A 17,679-nucleotide genomic window follows, 5' to 3' on the forward strand; every position below is an offset into this window, starting at 1 on the left:
TTTGCGTATCTATGTGGTGGCGATGGGGGAACCACGCTGGATTCACAGTCAGGATTCTCCCACCCCCTCAGAAGGGGGAGGGAGTCCTCAAAGTTTAGGACCACAGTCACAGCGGCTCAGCCCAGGGACCGTAAACCAACAACAGCAGCAGCAGCAGCAGCAGTGGCGGCGGCGGCGGCAGCAACAGCAGTGCAGCTCCTCCGAGGCCTTGGGCTCCTCTCTGTAGGTGTGTACGCCGTAACCGAGTATCTGAACTTCGTTGCTAACCAATTCCTTTGAGAAGGGAGTTCAAGTCGACAGTTTCAGGTCCGGGCTGTGCTGTGTATTAATGGTCAAAAGATTCTTTGGCATTCTCAGAATGATTCGACTGGTTCACTGGACTTTTGCAAGGTTCTGTTTGGAGAAGTTCTGGCTTTACCAGTGGCGGAAGTGACCCAAGAGTAATTCATTAAAAGAAAAAAAAATGTTTTCACGGAATTCCTTTGTTCCCTGAGCTATCTATCACCCTGGGGCCACTCCATCAAAACTCTTCAGAACTACCTGGGGGCTTGGAGGAGGGGGGATTTGAAGAGGAGAAGGAAGAGGGGGGGTACAGTAGGGAGGGAAAGGGGGGTTAAGGCGTTAAGGGACAAGGGAATACAGGAAGATCCAGCAACAATTCAACCAGCCCCAGCAGGCCAACAGTGGCCTGCCCTGGGCCCCGGGATCCCACTATACTTGTTGGAAGGATGTTTCCAGAAGGAAACCATTGAGGAAGCTCATCTCTTAGCAGGATCAGGAAACTTCAAAAGGCAAACGGTCTGGTCTGGCCGGCTCGATATGGAGACAGCAAGACGGTGGCCGAGACTGGCCCCAAAGGAAGAAAGGAAGTTAAAGCCCCAGAGTGATTCTCTGCAGTGGGCTGATCTGAGCCCCAAGTCCCGGGCTGGGCACTGGCCCTCCCTTGGAGCCCTCCACCTGTACAGGGGGAGGACCGTTTGGGGAGTCCCCTGAGTAAAGAACACAGCTCAGAAAGGTTTCTGGGAACCTTTCCCAGAGCTGCTTGCGCTGGACACTGGCAGGGACAGAGCAGCAAGGGAGGGGGGTTGCGGGCAGGTGGGCGGGCCTCAGATGTTGTGAGCTATTCAGGAGCCAGCGGGCCCCCTGCACCCCCTCAGTGCTTTCTCATAGAAACTCGTTGTGCTTGTGACAGTGAATAGACTGGCTGGGTATCATTTGTTATACTTCCTTAGGGATCAGTGGAGTGCAGCAGGACACCCCCACCCACCCACCCAAAATGGACCCCAATGCAATCTTGGGGAGACGAGGCGGGGCGGGCCCCGAGACGGCCCATCTGCCACAAAATAATGCCCAAACGACAGTCTGTGTCACCCAATGGCAGTGGGCGGGAGCCCTGAGCTCTCTCCCTCACCTCGTCTACATCAAGCCAGAAGCCCGGCGATGTTGCATGGGCTGGGACAGGGGTGGCACGTAGAACCTGGTCTAGTCCCCGTGGCCAGGGCCACGGGAGGAACCCTAATGTCCTAGGCCAGCACATTGGAAAGACAGTGGAGTGGAATTCAGAACTCTCTCTATATTAAAAATAAAACCACGACGGAGTGGTGGGTCTGAGACACTCAGCAGTTGGAAATGGCAGTTGTGGTTGGGCTGAGGCCTTGTAGGGGACCAGAGTAGGGCCTGGGTGAGTTAGGAGGCCAGCACCCCCATGCGAACCACCTCCTCTGCTCCTGCCTCCCTGGAAGCCCGTTGTACCCCCCTGTTCTCTGCCTCTACATCAGAATCGCTCATCTCCTCATCAGAGAAGTAGCCGTCAGCCTCGGTGTCGAAATGCAGGCTGACCTTTGGCCTCTCGGCCACCGTAGACGGCAGTCCTGTCCCAGCATCAGACCTAGCACCCGGAGATTTCCGACTGACCTTCATCTCTCGGGGTGGCCGGAGCCTGCCCAAGGGTTTGGGGCTCACTGTAGGGCCAGGCACTTGGACATTCAAGTCGGAAGCCGCGGGGACTGTCTCGTCCAGGATCTCGGAGGCCAGTGTTGGAGGACTTTCCAGTGTTGCTGGGACAGGACAGTCCCCAGCTGCAGGGCTGGACGGCAAATGAGAAGACGTCCTCCGTGGTGGCTTCCTCGCGGGTGGTCCTTGCGTGCCCTTGCCGTCCTGGGCCCAGGCCTTCTTGGCTGGCTTTTCTGGAGTGGTCCGTGCACTGGGCCCATCCTGCAGCGGGGGTGGTTTCTTCTTGGCAGGCAGGCGAGTGCGGCCTCGGGCCTTCCTGGCAGGGTCGCCGGGTCGTAGCGAGGGGTCCCTCATGAAGCTGAGCAGTGTTTCCTCATCTTGTAGCAATTCCTCTGACAGCAGCCCCGGAGCAGGATCCTCCCGGTGCCCACTGTTCAAAGACCACTCGCTCATGGCCATGTCCTCGGCTGTGATCTGAACAGACTGTGCCAACCAGCTGTTGAAGAAAGTGCCATCGATGGGGAACGAGGTGGACAGGCCTGATGAGGGGGAGAAAGGCAGGTGAGATGCCACAGGTGTGTGAGCTCAAGGCGACCAACCCACCCAGGCAAGCCATCCTGCTCTGTCCACGCATCCTACCAATGCCACCAAAGAGCAGGGGCCAGCCCCTGCTCACCAGGTTGACTGTCCCCAGGGCCAGCTATTTAAACTGTGGAGTGAGTGGAAAGGAAGAATTTCAAAGTGTCAGGAGCAAACAGGCCACCAGGGGGCACTGCATCTACAGTCTGTGCCTCCAGCAGCGCCCAGGAAACACCAGACAGAGAGATCTCCCTGAAACAGTTCTACTGAGATCTACTGTGGCACTGACTAGGGAACCTGATGTCACTTTTCTTGGACTCTGGGTGGCTCAAGAAAGGTCAGCTGGGGTTGAGTAAACAGCAGGTTGGTGTGGCTGGGTTGAGGGGGTAAGGCACAAGGGGCAGTGAAGACTCTGGATGGGTGGAACAGGGATAAAGACCTCTTACAGTCCTGCCCTCCCTCCCGGTCTGGTGCTGACTTCTAGGGACCTCTGGGAGGATCCAGCACCCTGGGCAGGGCAAGTCCTGAGCTAGCAGAACTCTATCCAGTGAAGTGAGGCTGAGGTGCTGTGGGCACCTGGAGGAGGAAAGGCCTAAGAGGCCCATCTTGGCCTCACACTGCTTGGCCCCCTTACTTACCCAGCTGCCCCAGCACAGACTCCGGCCCAGCCTTCATTTTTTCTTTCTTCTCAGGGCTGCTGCCCTTGGGACCCTCTCGGCCTTTCCTTTTTGAGTCATTCTTCTTGCCCTTTGATCTCCTCCCAGAAGGCTCTGTGTTAGAGAAGGGGAGTTAAACCTGGGCGGCTGCCTGGGGACTGTCCATCAACTGTGTCTGCCAACCATGGTACCAAGGTCAGGGTCAGTGTGCCAGACACAGGGTCCACGGTTCTGTGACGGATAGACGTAGGCGCAAGAAGTCCTCGTGGGACCTGGACTTCAGTGGGACCTACAAACGCCACAGACCTTGGAGAGTTCTGGTGGGTGGGGAAGGATGCTCTGTGGACAGGATGCCAGGATAAGGAGCTGGATATAGGCCAGAAAGACATCATCTGAAGACAAAAGGCTTAGGTTCTGGGCCTGCCACCATGGCCAAGGTCCTCAAGACCCCAGCTACTCAGCAGAGGCAGGGAAGCTTCTGGGAACAGTGTCAAAAGAAGGTAGAGACGTGGTCTGAGCTCTTCACAGTCCCCAGAGCCTCTAATTAGACCTCAGTCTCCTTGCCTGTAACTCAGACCCCACGCCTGACATTCTAAGGCCCCCGGACCTTACACGTCTCACCTTGGTTACCCTACAGCCTCCTTAAGCACCCTCCCTCCCCCGCACGCGTCCACTTCAGGCACTGAAGATGCAGTGATGATTTCTACCCCAGACAAGGAACCTGCAGGGTCCCCAGACTCTAGGTTAGGGTACAGACCCTCTGGTGTGTAGGATCCTGTGCCAGAGGTGCTTCCTTGAACACGGGCACTTTGTGTGGCCCAAGTGCAGAAAGGTTCCCCTCATTACCTCTACCCTTTCTACCACCCCTGACTGCAGATGCTGGGGCTCCACAACTGCCAGTTCCATGGCGCCATGACCTACTCTGACCTCTGCAATCAACACAGTAATTTTCTCTTCTCCTTTTTCCCCCTCTTTGATTATGCTGGGTCAACTCCCAGCACCTGCACGGTGGTACTTGGCCACCTGTAACCCCCAGTTCCAGGGGGATCTGATACGCTCTGCTGACCTTCACAGGCAGGCACCAGGGACACATGTAGCACACATACAGATAGGCAGACAACACACACATAGAACAAACATGGGTAAGAAAACGGTTCTTCGAAGTCCAGGAGGGTCTCGAACTTTCTAAGCAGCGGTGCACAGCCTGGGACTCCTGATCCTCCTGCCTCTACCTCCCAAACGATAGGATCAGATGTGTACCTGTACGTCTGGTTTCAATGCTGGGGATCAAACCCAAGGAGGGCTTCATGCAGACTAGGCAATCACCCTACCAAGTAAGCTACATTGCTCCCAGTTCCTCAGAGGCCAGAAGAGGGCGCTGGATGCCCTGGAACTGGAGGTATAGACAGTTGTGAGCTACCATGTGGGTGCCAGCAATTGAAGCCATAGCCACTGGAAGAGCAGCCAGCACTCTTAATCCCTGAGCCTCTAAGACCCCTTCTTCTACAGGAGTGTACCACCACACTTGGCTTTAATGAATACTGGTAACCCCAAAGGTTAAATGGGGCAACTCGGCTACTGGCAGAAAAGGGGGCAACCATTCATTCTAACAGCAGCAGCCCAGCACCTCCTCAACTCAAGCCCCAGAACGACCCACCAGCTGAGTCAGTAGTGGCAGGCACATCTCCAAAGCTTTCTCTACCTAGCCATGTCTGCTGTGTATGTTCAACATCTGAGCGTAAATAACGTTCCCGTGTCGTGCGTGCATGGGTGGGTGTGCGTTAAGCCTATTTTCCTTAACTAACCCCATTAACTAACCAATTCGGTCAGTGTCAAGACCTTTGCTCCTGGTTTCTCCATCTGCTAAACGCATGCTATGCACAGCTGATCAGAGCCTGAATTTCATCCCATGACACCACAGAGAGGGAGACGCAGCCTCATCCCCACACAGCTGCCTTCTGAGGACTGAACCCTTACTTATGTATATCGGGGTTTGTTGTGCGGAGGGGGGGATCTAGGGGGTAAGGAGGCGTGGGCTGACCAGCTCCGGCCTGTCTTGAACCCAGCAGAGCCACGAAGATTGTGGGTCTGCACCTGTCCTTGTGCAAGCTAAGCCACCGTTGACAGAACTGGGCTATCCCAGGGCACCAGTGATGCCCCCAAGGGAAGAGGCTTGAGAAAGTCATAGTCCAAACTCTTGCTATCAGCATAGCCAGGGCCTTGACAGGTTCCCATATGGACCTGATAATGATTATAATGTCGGCGAGAAGGGACAGCGAAGGGCTCCGTGCTCTTCAGGCCCCGAAGACACACCTTCCCAGCAGGGGGCGCCGTGCCTACCTCTGCAAAGATCTTGCTCCATGAGTTTCATCTGCAGATGGAATATCTGCTCCTGAAGCTTACAGATGGTGTGCTTCGTTCTCTCTCGCCTTGTCACCATGTAGCACAGGTTCCTCACCTGAGGAGACGCAAGAGAGGTTTCTCATCTCACTTACTGCCAGCCATCTCAAGGGGGCCTCGTTGCTGGAAAGAGCAGTGTTTTGAACTCCCCTCTGCTTAAGACATTTGAGAATTCACTCCCAAACCCTGAGCGTGCAGGGTGTACCTGGTCTGGAACTGGCACCCCCCTCTTCCTGTGTAACATCCGCCCCTTCCCAGTAAAGCAACTCCTGCCCCCAAGGTATGCTGCAGCTTCAGATGAGCACGAAGTCGCAGGCAGAAGAACTTTCCCATGTCTTCCTGCTATCCCGGGACCTGAGCCAGGGTCCTCCACTCCAATGGCCAATGCTCCCATACCCACAGCAACGTGACGACGCCTTACTTTATAAAGGACGGCAGCCCCTGACTCCCTCGGGCCAGCTGGGAAGTGTCCCCACAGCAGGCTTTGAAGTCACCTGGTTTGGCCTAGAGGACGGGCATACCTTCTTCAGGTTGGCTGGCAGGATATGAAGTGGACCTGTCACTGCCTGTACAGGGCGCCACCATCCCCCAACAACTGCTCTCTCACACACTTCTGGAGCCTCACGACAGGCTCCAGCCCTGGAGTCGCTCCCTCAGTCTGGTCTGATACCACCTTCGGGCTCATGTGGAGTTTTCCAGAAATAGGGCCAGTTACCAACCACTGCTGCTCAGTTTGAATCCCATTCCGACTCGAGCCCTTCCTTTACCCAGTCCCCAGGTGGGCTTCAGGTCTTTCTTAGGTTCTTCTGTCTATAAGCCGCCTGGGTTACCTTTAATTAAGAACCCCTCCTTCACGGGGTTGGGGATTTAGCTCAGTGGTAGAGCACTTGCCTAGCAAGTGCAAGGCCCTGGGTTCAGTCCTCAGCTCCGGAAAAAACAAAACAAAACAAAACAAAAAAGAACCCCTCCTTCTTGGCATGACCCCATTCCTCCTAGCTCAAGGTAGTATGAGCAGATCTTTATCAGGTGTGGCCTTCCTTTCCTTTCTGAGACTACCTTTGAAGGAGATTCTAGACCCAGTGCAGTGGGCAGAATCAACAGGAGGGATTCACTATGGACTCTGCTGTGACAGTCCCTGTAATATGACCTGCACTGTCAACACCAGGTCACCGTGGTCCACCCACTACTGACCCCAGCTTTACCAATTCCCATGTCCAGCCCCTTCCTCAAGGGGTAGCCCTGGATTTTGACCATTGCTAGCAGCCTGTGAACCTCTTACTATAGCAATCAGCCTCCAATCAACCTCCTCTCCACACTCCTCTCTTCCTGTACTTCAGCCTGGTTCTGTGCTTTCCTACATTCTGGAATAAATGTGTAGAAAGCAACAGGGCCAGTGTTTCTCTCTTCCCAAGGCTTACCATCCTGGGAAGTACTCCCAGGACCAGGTGGTCCTAACCGAGACACCTAAGCCCAGCAGGAGGCCTACCAGGACCCGTGATGACAGTTTACTGGAAACAGGCACAGCCAGCAGGGGTGGGTTGGGTTGGGTGTGTGTGTGTGAGCAGGCACCGTGCCCTCTGGGCAAAGAGGAGTAATGGAGGAATCAAGGCTGAAAACTGGACTCTCCCCACGACCTGCTCTCTGGGCCCACACCCACAACCAACCCATCAGTACAGTTACACCAGTCTCTCCCTGTGACAGACACCAGCTCTCTTCACAGCCTGCTTCCGCCCCGCCCCAACCCCCATCCCATCCCAGGGACAGTAAAACCATCCCTCAGCAATGCTCTTGAAATGCAAATCAGACCACTTCCTGGTGGCCTTACACCTTCCAGGGCCTCTATAGGGGTGGAATTCCTCAAGATTTCCTGCTGGGAACCTCAGAATGGGACACAAGGTCTCAGAAGATAAAATTAGCCAAGATGAAGTCATCCCCTGTTGGGGTGGGCCCTTTCTCCATTACGACTGAACGAAGACAAAGGCCTGGAGAATGGAGTGCTGACTGATGTAGTGGACAGAGTAACTGTGTCCACCAGCCAAGTGCTGTTAAGGATTTGGCGAGGGACCCCAATATAGGGACCAACAGGGAGGCAGATGGCAAGGTCAAAAAAGGGCAGGATCTGCTTCCCCACTGTTCCTCTCCATCCTTCGGAGGGCAGCGGGACAAGGCTACCACATGCTCATCTCTCCGGCCACCCTCTTGGCTCTCACACATGGTCCATTCAGTCTTTGAAATAACTCTTATAGCAAGAACCACAACCATGTCCTGCAGGGCCTAACAGTCAGCACGGTTGCTAGGGGACATGAGCTGGCATTTGCAGGCTGATGTCCACTACTGCAATTTTTCTGTCAGCCGTGAATAACTCTGGACGCTGTGGTAGCCGTGCCCATCCACACCGCCTGCCAAGGTCCAGGCCTGCGGCTGAAATTTGTAGGAAAGCATATCTTTTGGGTTGGCCGTAAAATTGATTTCATGCTGGTGGCAATCCTGCTCCTGAACCATTAGGGAAGATACCCATGCTGGAGCACCAGGCCTTACGGCTCTGTAAGGCCCACTCTTGGAATATAAGGCTTCCCCTCTCTTCTAAGAGCTGAACTGCTTATGGGGGTAACGGAAATAAAAAAAAAAAATCAACCTTCAGTGTGCTAGGGAAGGGGTTAGTGTCCTTATCATTCCAACACTTGAGAGGGTGAGGCTAGCCTGGGCTACAGGGTGAGAAGGAGCCTCAAACAACACAACTAAAAGTGGAGGCCACTGTCCTTGTGTGACCCCAAGGAGTGGAGGCCACTGTCCCTGTATGACCCCTAGCCCTGACCCTGACCCTGACCCTGACCCCAAGGTCAGCTGGATCCTTACTTCTAGTTCATGGAAAAGGAAATAGAAAGTCAGCAGTTGTGGGGGAGGCCAGATCAGTACAGGGCCAGACCACCCAAGGCCTCTAACTCCAGCCTTGTCCTGCCCCTTCACTACAGGAGCAGAACCAAGCTGGCCTGGTGCCTAGTCAAAAGAGGAGTACTCTCGGCTATTGGCCCCAGGCCATGGTTAGAGACTGGGCCTGCAGGCCAGGCCACTGTCACTATGGGGCCTTGAGGAGAAGCCTGTCCCACCCCACAGAGTACTTGGTGCTTTCCACTGGTCTAAGTCACCGACATGTAGCCCTCAGAGGGACTGAGGCTGGGCTTCTGGTGCTGGGTCTCATTGCTATCTCTGATAGCTTTCTTCTTCAGTGTCCCAAAATCCCTCCCCCACCCAACACAACACACACACACACACACACACACACACACACACACACACACACATCTCCCTCAGCCCCACATAGACCACCAGAGAGCAAGCCACAGTTCTGTCCCTGATCCCTAAAACAAAGATGGGCCTGGAAATGCCTCTGTAGCAATGTCTGTCTGGTGTGTGTCATCTGACCCTGTCCTCTGCCTGCCTGGCAGCCCATGGGAATCACATCCTCCACCACCCACCCCTGCCCACCCAGTTCTGGCCAGCACAAGCATGCCTATTAACTAGACAACCTCTGCAGCCACCACCCCAACCCCCAGGTTTCCTCTGTCTAAAGCTCCCAAGAGACTTCATAGAGTCCCAAGTAGGCTCTCACACCTTGTAATGGTTTGTCTATGCTCAGCCCAGGGAGTGGCATTATGAAGGTATGGCCCTGTTGGAGTAGGTGTGTCACTGTGGGTGTGGGCTTTAAGACCCTCATCCTAGCGGTCTGGAAGCCAGTCTTCTCCTAGCAGCCTTCAGATGATGATGGGAAAATCTCTGCCTGCACCATGCCTGCCTGGAACACTGCCTTGATGACAATGGGCTGAACCTCTGAACCTGTAAAGCCAGCCCCAATTAAATGTTGTCCTTGTAAGAATTGCCGTGGTCATGGTGTCTGTTCCCAGCAGTAAAACCCTAACTAGATGCTCAGATGGGTGTCAGCTGTCCTTGGAGGGGTGTGTGGCTGCCCTATATACCCAAGCCTTTGGTGCCTACCCAGGCAGCTTGCTGGCATAGCAACATTTGCCAGCCTCAGATAGTGGCCCCCGTCCTAGCTGACGTTGGGGTTGGGAGGATGGAGGAATGATAAGAGAATGCACTTTCTGGGGAAAACCTACAGAACTACAAACAGCCAGTGCTGCTTTTCTTGAGGCCCACCCCCACCCAAGTTCAGCCAGAGGAGACAAGTTTCTCTAAAGCTTCTTCCTGTCAATCATTCGACCATCCGGAGCCCAGTGGGGATGGACCTGATTCTTGGGGCAGCAACGGTCTTTCTCACTTAGCCTTTAGGAAGTTAAGTTATGTGGAGGCCACACACCGGGGCTGACTTACACAGAGCATGAGGTAACATCTGATGAGTCCTCTGGGAAGGAAGCGAACAGGAGGACTGAAGACCTGGGGGGGTGGGGACTTGGGGAGGCTGAGCTGCCCTCCCGCCCCCCAAGTGGTGGCTACAACATAGCCAGCTTTTCCCTCTGCCCCGATGAACCTGGGGCATGTGATTCTGATAACTTTTCCTTCACTTTCAGGCCACCAGGGTCATTTCTTCCTTGCCCAGGCCCAAGGGCAGATGTTAGTGTGTGTGTGTGCATGTGTGTGTGCGTGTGGTGTGTGTGTGTGGGGGGTGTCAGGCTGCTGAGTGTAGCTCCCTTCATGGACATCACCTGCTGGGATGACCCAACCATTTTACAGACCGGCTCACTGAGGCCCAGATGCAAAAAAGAGCAGCCAATTCCAAAGACCCTCTGAGGCCTCCAATCAGGACTGTTTAACACAGCCCCAGAAGGGATGACACATCCGCTGGGTCCGTGAAGGATACCGACATGATCCTACAATTCTCTGAACTCTAGAATTCAACGCTCAGAAAGGAGATGACGGAGCGGCTCCTGGGTTCAGAGGACTGGTCTATGATCTAGACACGTTCACCTTCCTCAGCCCCACACAGACCACCAGAGAACAAGCCACAGTTCTGTCCCCGATTCCTAAAACAAAGATGAAGTGTGTGTGGCTTGGTCACCCAGGCCAGGCCTGGGATGCCTCTGTGGGGCAATGTCTGTCTGGTGTGTGTCATCTGACCCGATCCCTGTTCTCTGCCTGCCTGGCAGCCTATGGGAATCACATCCTGCACACTCACCCCTGCCCACCCAGTTCTGGCCAGCACAAGCATGCCTGGTAACTAGATAACCCCACAGTCCCAATCCCTACTCTTTTTTTTTTTTGGAGCTGGGGACCAAACCAGGGCCTTGTGCTTGCTAGGGCAAGTGCTCTACCACTGAGCTAAATCCCCAACCCCCAATCCCTATTCTTAAAGATTTATTTATTTATTATATTTAAGTACACTGTAGCTGTCTTCAGATACACCAGAAGAGGGCATCGGATCTCTTTACAGATGGTTGTGAGCCACCATGTGGTTGCTGGGAATTGAACTCATGACCTCTGGAAGAGCAGTCGGGTGCTCTTAACCGCTGAGCCATCTCTCCAGCCCCCCCAATCCCTATTCTTAATATGTCAGGACAGAGGTATTTTGGGTAACATTGGCTCCTTTAGTCTCAGTCACCATCTATAAAGGTCAGAAGGAAAACTGCAGGCAAGTGGGCTCCAGTAGCCTTGACTCCTGTCTCCACAGGTCACCTTCACCAAGACCTCCAAAATGGCTGGAACAAGAGAGACTCAAAGACCGAGTATGAGTATCTCTCCTCCCATTGTGCCTTCTAATCCTGTTAGCCTTTACCCTCCCCCTCCTCTTGGCTGTCCCTTCCACCCACCCCACCAGGGCTGCTTACCCTCTCCAGGTCCTGCCGCAGGTGGGTGAAAAGCTTCAGGCGTCGATAAAGGACATCCTGCTCCTGCTGGGCCAGGTTGTCCACCTCGTCGGTCTTGGGCGTCAGCAGTGGCTGGTTGGCATTAGCTCTCCTCTTCAGCTTCCAGTACTGGTAGATGAAGTCCACCAGTGCCTCAGCCAGGTCTAGCCGTTCAGCCACCTCAGCCGGCTCCACCAGCTCATAGAAGTTTTCCTCCAGCTGCTGCAGCCGCTGCTTGCGTAGGGTCACCTTTTCCAGATCCTCAACGGCCTGGCTGGGCTCCACAGGCTCAGAATTAGGCTCACTTCGAGGGCCCCCGTCACTGTGCTCCTGGCAAAGTGACTTGAACTTGACCTCGTCATTGTCGGCTAATATAGTCCGCATTTCCAGGCCTCGGTCAAAGGCGCACGTAACGTGGAATGCTGTGACGCAGGAAGGCATGGAACACTGGAGAGAAGGGAAGGGCAGTGTCAGGCATTAAAGGAGCACCATGGGTGTGGGGGGATCTAAGGCACCGAGGAACACACACAGTGCTGGGGAGACACTATGTAAAATGGCACTGGCTCCAACATTAAAGGAGAAACAGGAGCCCTGGGGCACCTGGAAAGGTGACAGAGCAAATTCCAGACATACTGAAGGAGCCAAGAATCAGAAGGTAATGTCCCCTTTGTGGGGACAAGAAGCATTGTCCTGTGGGTAAGTGACTTTGGGATTAGAGGACAGGGGTAAACGCCTGAAGAGGGTCACAGTCCTCTATTGTAACTGTCATCAAAGCCAGGAGTCTGTCCTGGTGCTACTCTCTGAGAGCACCTGGATCTCCACCTTCTCTTATCGAAGCAGCTAAAGGCTCTAACCATTCCTCCCAGCCCTGGATGCGGACTGGACCACTGGAACCAGTTCATCAACAGTGTACCCAACATCAGGTACCATCGCCACCTCGTCCAGAACCCTTCTGGAGGTCTAATAAATGGGGTGGAAGCACATTTGCAAGGATGACTGTGTTCTTGGGGAGATGAGAGGGACCAAGGAGAGCTTCTACCCACAGCACAGACCAGAAGCCGTACTGGCAAACCCTGCTTTGTGAAGGAAAGAAATCCACCCTCCCTTCATGTCTGAATCAGAGCCACTGGGGCTTACAGCTTCTTGTGGTTTCAATGCCTCAGGTGATCCTGATGATCACCAAGATGGGAGCCGCCATCACAGGTAGACCAGTAAGCCCCTGATTAGGTCAGGAAGGCGCATCTGCTGAGCTGGAGAGGAATTCAGATTTCTATTCCTCTCACATGTCAGGGTTCCAGTCTAAAAAGCCAGTGAATCATCGAGTGTCACCACCAGGGACACTTGCTCTGGTGGGGAAAGCCAAGTTCTTAGTATTCCACGGGTGGGGTCTGTCCCCATTCCTTGGAAGCCTGGGGACAAATGAATGTGGGTTAAGTACACAGGTGGACCTTGTCCTAAGTCTCTAGGGCCCATCAGTGGTGTAGCCACAGGGGCTGGGTGGTGGTAAGAACTGGTATTTCAGGTACCTCGGTGCTTCTGTCTGGTAACAAGGCAGTTCCGGGTAACAGAAGGAAGCAGGCCACATACCTGGATGCAGGTTCCCGTGCACTCCTTGCAGAGGCTGCAGGACAGGGCCCAGCGGCTGGCCGGAATATGTGAGATCTTGGTAATGGGCTCCATCTTCTCTGGACAGCCAATGCTGACCTGGGCAGAATACAGAGAGCTGCATCAGTCCCCAGTCACTCATAGCCAGATAGTGAGCAGACGGAGTTGTGAATTCAACTCACAAGTCCTAAGTCCTCTCTGTCTTCACACATACAGAGCTGAAGGTCGGAGTTCCCGATCCTGGCCCAGAGTGTGCATGTATGCGAATGTGGCTGGCTAGGAGAAGCATGTACCTGGGACTGTAGACTTTGAGACATGCAGGTGCATGTGTGCATGTGTGCATGTGTGTGTTCATGTATGCCACAGCACAGGTGTGGAAGTTAGAGGACAACTTGCAGGAGTAAGTTCCCCTTCCACTGCGTAGGTCCTGGGGACGGAGCTCAGTTTGTCAGGCTTGGCAGCAAAGATCTTTCCTGCTGAGCCACCTTGCTGGCCCTCAAGCATGGGGTCCTCAAGAGGTCAGTCTCTCTGCCATAACCAGGAGAAAGGGCACCGAGAAGCAGTCCTGGCCTTCAAGATGAAAATCTGACACAAATAACCCCTACCCCAGAAATGGCAAGGTGGACCCCAGTAGGAACCTCTGGATAAGGAACCAGGAAGGGAAGAGTCACGTGCTTACAGGGTCTCCTAGCCTGCTTCTAGGCATGGACAGCCCTGGACAGGCATCTCGATATAGAAGAACTGACCACAAAGCCTTAGTGAAGATGGCTACCATGGACCCAGCCTGCTGTCCACGGCCCCTCCATGTGACCCCAAGTCACAGGCTACCTCTGCAGCCACAGGACCAGGCCCATTATCCAACTTCCTACTGCACTAGGGGATCAGCTGCCCTTTTGCTTGGTTTTGTGACAGGGTTATCATGTAGCCCAGGCTAGCATCAAATTCAAGTGGATGATGGCCTTGAACTCCTGATCTTCTACTCCCATCTCCCAAGTGCTGGATCTGCAGGCGTATGTTACCAAGGTTGGCTTCATTCGGATTTTAACCAGAACTTTGTTTTGATAGATTCCATAATCTGAGACTTAGCCCCCACCCTAACCCCTTTGCTTGACTAAGGTCTGGACCTCAAATTGTCCCTCCTGAATGTCCCAGTGCCTCAGAGTTGAAGACCAGACCTATGACCAGGTTCGCAGACCATGTTCCAAGTTATCCCTAGAGCTGTCTGTGAGGGTTTGAATATGCTTGGCCCAGGGAGTGGCACTATTAGGTGTGCCCCTGTTGGAGTAGGTGTGTCACTGTGGGTAGGGGCTATGACCCTCACCCTAGCTGCCTGGAAGCCAGGATTCTCTTGTCAGCCTTCAGATGAAGATGCAGAACTCTCAGCTCCTCCTGCACCATGCCTGCCTGGATGCTGCCATGCTCCTGACTTGATGATAATGGACTGAACCTCTGAACCTGTAAGCCAGCCCCAATTAAACGTTGTCCTTATAAGAGTTGCCTTGGTCATGGTGTCTGTTCCCAGCATTAAAACCCTAACTGAGACATTGTCTGAGTCTTCATGGGAACCTAACAGACCCTTTTTTCCTATGTTCTGTCACCTAAATTCTGCCAGGTCCAACCCGAGCTTTCCACACAGCCCCTCCCCCATGTTTTACTCCCTGAAATCTACACACCTCAGGAATCCACAGGGCACAGCTGACGTGTACCCACTTGGTCCCACTTCTGGTGGGCTTCAAGGCTCCTCCTCGCTTGGGGCAGAGCAGGCACTTAGGCTGGACTCCCAGGGCACAGGTCCGGCACAGCCAGCTGCCCGTAGGCACCTTGAGGATCCCGTAGCATGCCTGGGAACAGAGTGGGTGGTTATAGGTCAGGGGCATGTGTCTGCTCAGTGACTTGCCAATGGTGGCAATCTCTGTTCCTAGGCTACACTGGGTGGCACAGAGATTCCCTGAGGGTATACAATCCTATCCTCTGGGAAAAGTCAGGACTGCTCTTGTCTGGAAGACCCAAGTTAGCCAGCGATTTCCAACTAGCACAGGCTCTAGGAAGAGCTCAACTGCTTCCCAAATTGCAAACTTGGTTCTAAACCTCCCAAGTCAAAAGTGCAAACCTTCAACTTTTTATATAGGATTCTCTGTGCTAACAGTGATGCCCCCATCCCACCATCCCGGGTGTGTAGGAGACACACATGGACCCCAAGTCCCTGCTTCTCAGCTCCCCAGGGTCTTTGTAGTTCAGCTGTAGCGGGCACATGTGCCTCAAAGTTGGGGGCCAAAGTGGGCCCCCGAATCCAAGTCAGGTCTTCTGGAAAGAAGGCCTAGAGATACAGAGTACCTACAGCCTCAGGCCTCAAGATCTAGAAGGGAGATCTACGGGCTGGAGAGATGGCTCAGCAGTTCAGAGCATTTGCTGCTCTTGCAGAGAACCCAAGCTCAGGTCCTTGCACCCACGTGGTGGCTCACCGCCATATTTAGTTCTAATAGCAGGTGACCCAATGTCCTCTCCTCTCTTCTCTGGGAATCATACACACACATTTATATACATGAGGCAAAAACTACCCATATACGTAAGTTACTAAGATGATTTTTAAAAATAAAGAAAAGGGGGCTGGGGATTTAGCTCAGCGGTAGAGCGCTTGCCTAGCAAGCGCAATGCCCTGGGTTCGGTCCCCAGCTCCAAAAAAAAAAAAAAAAAAAAAAAAAAAAGTTAACGGTGGGCTAGAGAGACGGCTCGGGAGCTAAAAGCACTTGCTGATCAGAGGACCTGAGTTCAGTTCCCAGCACCCACATCAGCTCACAACCACCTTCAACTTCAGCTCCAGAGGGATTGGCTGCCTCTGGCCTCCACACCCATCCAGTCATACATGCACGCACCCCTCCCACGCCCTTAAAAAACTAAAAATGACCTTAAAAAAGAAAAGCGACTAGCTCTGTTACAATAACAACAGTAAGAAACACTCCAAGCACAGATATACTGTATCTATTTCTTAAGTTTATGGGGGATAGAATATGGCCAGGCATAAATGTAGCCTTGGGGCCCACCACTTTGTGAGTTGGTTCTCTCCTTCTATCTTTATATGGGTACTGAATGCACGTCACTACGCTTTTCTAAAAATACAAGTGCCTTTCCCCGCTGAGCCATCTCACAGGCCCAGCCTTACTAATTTTCACTAAGCAAAAAAACATCGTAAACAAGTGGCTTTTGTCTGGGGGCTGGGGGTGGTGCTGGGGGTTGAACCCAAGGTCTCTTGAATACTGGGCAAGCACCCCACCACTTAGTCATCTCTGCCCTGACTGCTCGCACTTATTCGCAGTCTACAAAATGGGGCCCCGCAGAGAAGAACTTTGCCCTAAGCCTCGTACATTGTAAAAAGCAGAACCACGTTTTTTTGAAACTAGGCAGCTTCGCTCTCTATCACTACCTGCTGCTTCCTTTGTAAGGTCAGGATGTGAGGAGCTGGGGGGTTAGTTCTCTGAGGAGGACCAGAGAGGGACAGACTACCTGAAGGACACTTGCTTAGATATGGCTGGCAGGACTGAGCCAAGCAGGCCACGGATGTCCCAAGTACTGCAAGGTCTGCCTCCAGCCCTCCTTAGGGATGTTGGTCCACTGTGCCCGTGCTCCTGAAGCCAGGGCAACCAGCCTCAGCAGGGCTCAGGCAGCATGCGTGAGAGTGACAGGGTCCACCCACCTGGTGCACACAGACATTGCATTTGTCACAGAAGACCATCTCGTTTCCATCCTCGCCTTCAGGGGAGCGGCACACGTCGCAGACCACGTCCTCATCGTACTCGATGCCCAGCCCCTCCTGTGTCTCGATGGCCTGGGCCATATTCTGGTGGCACAACGTCTCTAGTTCCTCCAGAACACGCTCCAACGTCAGCTCGTCCAGCTCGGGTTTCTCTGTGGGCAGAATGACAGGGAACACCGTTAGCGGTTCAAGAGGCTTCTCGGCAATCAGGGCAAATGTTAGCAGTGGTGTCGTGGGGGAAGGCTTCATCCATCCGTTTACAGTGGTGACCTGGGCCTCAGTTCCATCAGGGACAGCTATCCCACCCAACCTTACAAGTTCCTGCCCATCATGGCCACCTCACTGCCTACAGACTGCCCATGACCACTCACATACATGTGCATGCACGTACAATGTAGGGTGTCTCTGGGAGGCAGGTGGCTCCGTGAGGAATCTACTGCTTGCACTGTGTGGGTATCGTCTGTGGGTACACTCAGATAACGGCCAAGCTAGTCTTTCCTGGGACATGTCAACAGGCTTCATCTAGGAGACCCAGGCCTCCATCGAGCCTGGTGAATTACATGCTATTTTTTACCTCTACCTGACAGCTGTAGATACTGGGGAGGCAGAGACAAGGAGTCCCACACCTGTCAGTCACAGCCACTGGAGGTGCAGATACCCCTAGGGGCCAAGAAAAAGACCCTCCCTGACGGTTGCCATCATGTACCCGGTGCAGAAGGGTCACCTACCCATCTCCTTGAGCTCTGAGTTGAGAAGTTCCAACCAGTACGCATCAATTTCATCTAGGTCATAGCGGCTGCCTCCTGGCCAGTCAGGATGGGCACCCTCACCAAGTGTGGGGCTCTCTGGGGACATCAGTGTAGGGGGGCCTTTTAGTGGTGGGAGGATCCTGTGAAACCGAGAATGGCAGTGGTAAAGAGAGGGCTCTTAGCTTGTT

The 17,679-nt window shown here is 53.7% G+C and overlaps 1 protein-coding gene across 2 annotated transcripts in view; it reads right to left on the minus strand.

Moving 5' to 3' along the window:
* Positions 1–1,553: 1,553 nt before the first annotated feature.
* The window catches only part of Jade2 (jade family PHD finger 2), a 44,023-nt gene continuing 27,897 nt past the window's right edge, over positions 1,554–17,679 (minus strand). For both annotated transcript variants that reach the window (XM_032913181.1, XM_032913182.1), the window contains 8 exons: positions 17,471–17,631; positions 16,683–16,894; positions 14,665–14,832; positions 12,974–13,090; positions 11,369–11,833; positions 5,529–5,646; positions 3,171–3,302; positions 1,554–2,492 (listed from right to left, as the gene is read on the minus strand). In XM_032913181.1, the coding sequence (XP_032769072.1) occupies positions 1,687–2,492; positions 3,171–3,302; positions 5,529–5,646; positions 11,369–11,833; positions 12,974–13,090; positions 14,665–14,832; positions 16,683–16,894; positions 17,471–17,631 (2,179 nt within the window). In that variant the 3' untranslated portion in view covers positions 1,554–1,686. The remainder of the gene's footprint in view (positions 2,493–3,170; positions 3,303–5,528; positions 5,647–11,368; positions 11,834–12,973; positions 13,091–14,664; positions 14,833–16,682; positions 16,895–17,470; positions 17,632–17,679) is intronic.

Source organism: Rattus rattus, chromosome 9 (genome assembly GCF_011064425.1).
Source record: "Rattus rattus isolate New Zealand chromosome 9, Rrattus_CSIRO_v1, whole genome shotgun sequence".
Lineage (NCBI taxonomy): Eukaryota > Metazoa > Chordata > Mammalia > Rodentia > Muridae > Rattus > Rattus rattus.